General features: G+C 53.0%; 1 protein-coding gene across 1 annotated transcript in view; it reads left to right on the top strand.

The window, feature by feature from the left end:
* Positions 1-231: 231 nt before the first annotated feature.
* The window catches only part of Foxk1 (forkhead box K1), a 51,831-nt gene continuing 46,062 nt past the window's right edge, over positions 232-6,000 (top strand). Inside the window, exon 1 of the mRNA XM_048330053.1 lies at positions 232-617. Coding sequence (XP_048186010.1) covers positions 409-617 — 209 coding nt within the window. The 5' untranslated portion in view covers positions 232-408. The remainder of the gene's footprint in view (positions 618-6,000) is intronic.

The raw sequence follows: 6,000 nt of genomic DNA, 5'->3' as shown, positions 1-6,000 counted from the left end.
GCGCCGCCGCCGCCGCCGCCGCCCGGGCCCACCGCGTCCCCGCCGCCGCCGCCGCCGCCCGCCCAGCCCCCGCCCGGGCCTCCGCCGCCCGCGCTGCCGCCGCTGCCGCCCGGCGCGGCCCCCGACGCGGCCCCGGCCCCGGCCCCGGCCCCGGCCCCGGCCCCCGGCGCAGCCCCGGTCCCGGCTCTGGCCTCGGCCCCGGCCCCGGCCCCGGCTCCGGCTCCGGCCCCGGCCCCGGCCCCGGCCCCGGCCCCGGCCCCGGCCGCGGTCTCGGCTCCGGCCCCGGCTCCGGCCTCGGCTCCGGGCGCGGGCGCGGCGCCGGCGCTGGTGGCCGCGGCGGCCGCCTCGGTGCGGCAGAGCCCGGGGCCGGCACTGGCGCGCCTCGAGGGCCGCGAGTTCGAGTTCCTCATGCGGCAGCCCAGCGTCACCATCGGCCGCAACTCGTCGCAGGGCTCGGTGGACCTGAGCATGGGGCTGTCGAGCTTCATCTCGCGGCGCCACCTGCAGCTCAGCTTCCAGGAGCCGCACTTCTACCTGCGCTGCCTCGGCAAGAACGGCGTCTTCGTGGACGGGGCCTTCCAGCGGCGCGGCGCGCCCGCCCTGCAGCTGCCCCAGCAGTGAGTGTCCCGGGCCCGCGGCCTGAGCCCCCGGGGTCACCACGGCCCCGCGCCCTGAGCCACGGGGCCCACCCCAGGCCCCGCAGCCTGAACCCCGTGGTCACCCCCGGCCCCGCGGCCTGAGTCCTGGGGTCAACCCAGCTCCCGGTGGACGGACCCTCCCGGTCACCCCGACCCCTCGGTCTGAACCCTGGCATCACTCCTACTGTAACCTCACTGAGCCTGTCCTTTTCCCCCAGTCACCTCCAGTGTCTCCCGATCTAAATCCTAGGGTCATTCTCATGCCCTAAGCCACTCCTTCTGGACCCCCAGAAGCACTCCTGTGTGACTCCTCATGGCCCGAGCCCCTCACCTCCTCCTACCCACATGCCTGATGGCTTGAACCATGTACCTCCTCAGTCTGACCCCCACCAACCTGGACCCCCAGAGTCATACCCCTGGCCCCACAGGTTTGGGCTTGGTGGTCATTCCCACCAGCCTCCACCTCCACCTCTGTCTCCTATCTAGGGGATGGGAGCATCATGCTGCCTAGTAGTCCAGCCTTAGGGGCAAGTCTGAAGGTATAGACTCAGCAGGGAGGGGCCAGGACAGGAAGTGCCCTGCCTTAATGTCCCCCCAGGAGGCCTGCAAGGGGCATTACCCTATGGGTATAGACCTGCTTCAGAGCTCCTAGGCCTGTGTTCAAAGAGTATCCAGTATCTCTTCCCCTGGCCCTTCCCTGCCCTCCCTGGCCCATACTCCCCTGCCCTGCCTCTCCCATCCTCCTTACCACCCCCAGAGGTCCCAACCTCAGGGTTTGTAGGCCAGGAGAAAGCCTGTTTAATTACTCACTTCCTCTGTGGCACTTTCTTTTTCTACTCAGTAATTGCTGGTAACCCTTACTAGTGTTTGTGTTCCTCAAGTGCCTTCACGTTTAAGAGTGTCTGATTGTCTCATTACTTGCTTTTATGAGTACCTGGACTCCAGGGAGTTTTTGCTCCTAGGCCTCAAGCTCCTTTCTGTAAGTGTCCCCAGTTCTCAAGGTCTGGGTAGGGTTGTTATGAGCACCTCTTTGAATAAAATTCAATCCCAACAGTGAGTCATCCTATTAGGGCGTGAGAAGGAAGGTGTACTTCTGTTTTGCTAAACCTGAAAAGCGGGCACTTGTAAAGTCAGGACTCAGAAGAAAACAGTTGTCTGTGCCCAGGTCATCTTTTCTCTTCCATAAGCTGTACATTCTCTCCCACACTCCCTTCCCTTCCGTGTTAGATGAATTCCTGGGCTGATGTCTTCCAGGGAGAAAATGACAGGTGAACATTCACTCTGCCTCCCCTGGATGCCCAGAAGCTTGTCTCTGCACCTTCATGTAAGGAATATTTTGGATGTGCCCCATTGCATGCTCCTGTTCACAGGGTCGTTTTCACACCCGCCCCCTCCCTCCCCCCTCCCCCCCCAGCTTACTGGATCTTGAATGAAGCTTTCTTTTGCTGTGGAGTCTTTTCCTTCAGAGTGCTCAAGCATTTGAATAAGGCAACGCCCAGTGTGGTAGGTAAGAAACGTTACTGGTGTACACAGAGCCAGGGAGTTGGCACAGTTGGTTGGAACATTTTGGAGCAGTGGGTTAGCGCAGGCAGAGAGGCATTTGCTGGCCCCTGAGTTGGTGCTTTTGATGTGTGCAGACTGCTTTGCCTCCCCTCACTGTCTGTCCTAACTTAAGGGGGTTGAGCTTTGGAGTGCCAGCCCTGTCACCAGAGATGTCACCTGTGGAGGAGAGAAGCACTGTGTCTAAGGAAACCAGCAGGAGGTGTGGCATCTGCCCTCCTGGGGACAAAAAGGAGCAGTTCTAGGAGTTTTGCTTTCTTTGCTTTGGGAAGCTAACCTTCATAGCTACATGTACAGAACCCGATGTTTTAGCCTGTGTCATTGAAGACAATCAAGAAATTTCATTGACTGCAGAGCCAGGAAGTTAGATGAGTACACATTTGTCATCCTGAAATGAGAAATTCACTATTGACTTTATAAATAATGGCAGTATTGTATGTCTGTTCGAAGGCTTCAGTATCCAGTTTGTTGTTGTTTTGTTTTGTTTGGCTCTGTTTCATTTTGAGACAAGGTCTTGCTGTTTAGGCCAAGCTGGCATCAAACTTGCTACGTAGTCCACATTATTCCTTGAATTCACTATCTGCCTGCCTTAGTCTCTTCAGTATTAGGATAATAAGTGTACATCACTGAGCCCGACTGACACCCTGTTTTAACGTTTTGAGTTACAGATTCCTTCACTATAAGCTGCCAGCTCTCATGTTGTGAAGGGATTTTGTTGACTTAACTATGTTTGGATTTAGTCAACTGCAGGCCTGGTTTTGCTCACACGGATTCCCAAAGCAGTCCTGCCCTCAGTCACCTTCTTTCCTACTGTAAGGACCAGTGATAGCTACATGGGTAACATTTGCACACATCACTCTCCTGGGTGGCTTTCATTCTACACCCTCTCCCCCCTCCATCACTATCATCCTATGTTTTCAACTCAATTCTTCTTTTTTGGTGGTACTGGGATTTAAATCCAGGGCCTTGCAATTGCTGGGCAGGTGCCCTATCACTTGACTCATGCCCACAGTCCTTTTGGCTTTTGTTAGTTTTTCAGTAGGGTCCCATGTTTATGCTCAGGCTAGCTTTGGCCACCATCTTCCTATTTGTGCTTTCTGCATTGCTGAGATGGTAGGCTCAGACTACCACACCCAATTTTTTATTGGTTCAAATTGGATCTCTTGAACTTTTTGTCCAGGCTGGCCTTGAATCACAGTCCCTGTAATCTCTGCCTCCTGAGTAGCTAGTATCATTACTTGCTAGGATCACTAGCTGCTAGAATTAGCACCTGGTAGCCTTGTTTAGTTCAGATCTTCAGCATTTTTTATGACTTTTTTTTTGTGTGTGTGGGGGGGAGTGAGGTTTGAACTCTGGGCCTGGGTGCTGTCCCTGAGCTCTTTAGCTAAAGGCCAGCTCTCTACCACTTGAGCCACAGCGCCACTTTTTTTATGACTTGAATCAGCTTGGAATTATTATTGTTGTTGGTCATGGGGCTTGACCTCAAGGGTCTGGGCTCTGTCCCTGAGGTCTTTTACTCAAGGCTAGTGCTCTACCACTTGAGCCACAGCACCACTTCCAGTGTTCTGGTGGTTAATTGGAGATAAGAGTCTCACAGACTTTCTTGCCCAGGTTGGCTTTGAACCGTAATCCTTAGATCTCAGCCTCCTGAGTAGGTAGGATCACAGGCATGAGCCACCAGCGCTCTCCCGGTGGAGCTGATCTTAAACTGCCTTGTGCATGACCCAGTGGCCCACAATCACCAGGACCTGAGTGCGCTGGGTCTTTTCTGATCTCAGAAGCTAAGCAGGGTTGAGCCTGGTGAGTACTTGCATGGGAGAATCTCTGAGAACTGCCAGGTGGCTGGAGGGAGTGTGCTCAGGTGAACCTGGCAAACTCAAGCACCACAGTGGTCACATTTCTTATGGACTTCAAGCACTTGACTGGGGCAGACTCTGTCTGTGCCAGGCTGGCTGGAGGTGACTGTGACTACATTACATTTGTTGAACGAACAGATTCACACCTAAATGAACTTTTGCTTCTGTAGGAGGAACCCATGTTTGAAATGAGGCTTAGTTTCTTGGGATCTGGCTACTCTTGGTCATGTGGGACCTGTGCACATGTGCATGTGTATGTGTATATCGGTCTTTGAACTCTTTAATTCAGAAGATGAATGGAACATGCCTGGCCAATTAAAAAAGACTTTCTTGGCTCCTTCTTTGCTCTTCTTCCTTACCTTTTTTTGGATGAGATATTAGGGATTTGAATCCAGGGCCCCACACATGCTGATCAAGCATCCTACTGCCTGAGCCATGCACCCCTTCCTCATTCCTCCTTTTCTGCAGCTTGCCCCAGGTCTCTTGTAGGAAGCCTGGGTTCCTCCAGAAATGAAACCAACTTTCCTGGCCATAGCTTCTGGGACTAAGAGTAACCAAGTCTTTTCTACTTCAAGTCTGTTTTCAATGAGCACAGATCACACACACACACACACACACACTCTCTCTCTCTCTCTCTCTCTCTCCCCCCCCTCTCTCTCTCCCCCCCCTCTCTCTCTCCCCTGGGGTTTGAACTCAGGGTCTGGGCTCTGTCCCCTAGCCTCTCTGTGCTCAAGACTAGCGCTGTACCACTGGAGTCACAGCCCCACTTCTGGCCTTTTCTGTGTGTGTGGTACTGAGGAATCGAACCCAGGGTTTCATGCATGCTAGGCAAGCACTCTACCACTAAGCCACATTCCCAGCCCCAGGTAATTTTTTAAACACTTTACTACAAAAAATAAATAAATAAATAGTAACAAAAGCACGTGTTAAAAAAAAAAAAGGAAGGAAGAAATCCATGTTCCCATTGCCCAGAGACATAGTTACTATCTGATGATCCACCCAGCTAGTTCTGAATCTGTTTTGGCTTTGACTACAAAAAATAAAGTGAATCCGGGGTGTCATATCAGGCTCTGAAAGATAAGGGTCCTTAAGCAGCCCCACCCCCAGTGTCCTTATCACCCCACAGATTGGTCCCCAACACTGCACTCAGGTTCCCTGTTGGCTCGTGACTTCTCTATTTCATGGTGTTTATTTGGATCAGGATCTAAGGAAGAGCCCTGCACAGCTGGCTTCTTTTTTTTTTTTTTGGCCAGTCCTGGGCCTTGGACTCAGGGCCTGAGCACTGTCCCTGGCTTCTTCCCGCTCAAGGCTAGCACTCTGCCACTTGAGCCACAGCGCCGCTTCTGTCCGTTTTCTGTATATGTGGTGCTGGGGAATCGAACCTAGGGCCTCGTGTATCCGAGGCAGGCACTCTTGCCACTAGGCTATATCCCCAGCCCCCACAGCTGGCTTCTTGTGGTCCTTGTATCTCTTGATCTGAGTTTATTCATTAAAGGAGCAGGGTTGCTTGTCTTGTTTCCCTGTCGCTCACAGATTGGATTCCCTTGACAGTGATTAGCATGGCCCTCTCCCCTCCTTGCTGTAAATGGGCTGTTGGTTCCAGAGATTCGATTAAAGTCCAGTGTGATTTTCTCCACCAGAGCTAATGTGTATGTGTGTATGTATCAGGCCAAAGTATCTGCTTTACTTTTTTCCTTCTTGTATCATGAGGAGCTTTGGGTAGTTGTTGCCTGGAGTCCCTTTCTGCCAGTCATTTTTGTGGCTCACTTGGCTCACTTGCAATGCCAGGGACTTACCTGTGGAAAGTGGCTGGATGAATGACTACTAGCCTGTCAACCATCCAACCGGGAACCAGTGTGAGAAGTGAAAGGTAATGAATTGTTACTGTGGAATTGTTGGTGGACATACAGATACAGATGTAACATAGTTTCTCATGATGTTTCTAT

This window comes from Perognathus longimembris, chromosome 1 (genome assembly GCF_023159225.1).
Source record: "Perognathus longimembris pacificus isolate PPM17 chromosome 1, ASM2315922v1, whole genome shotgun sequence".
NCBI lineage: Eukaryota > Metazoa > Chordata > Mammalia > Rodentia > Heteromyidae > Perognathus > Perognathus longimembris.
This window is presented reverse-complemented; position numbering and strand designations above follow the sequence as displayed.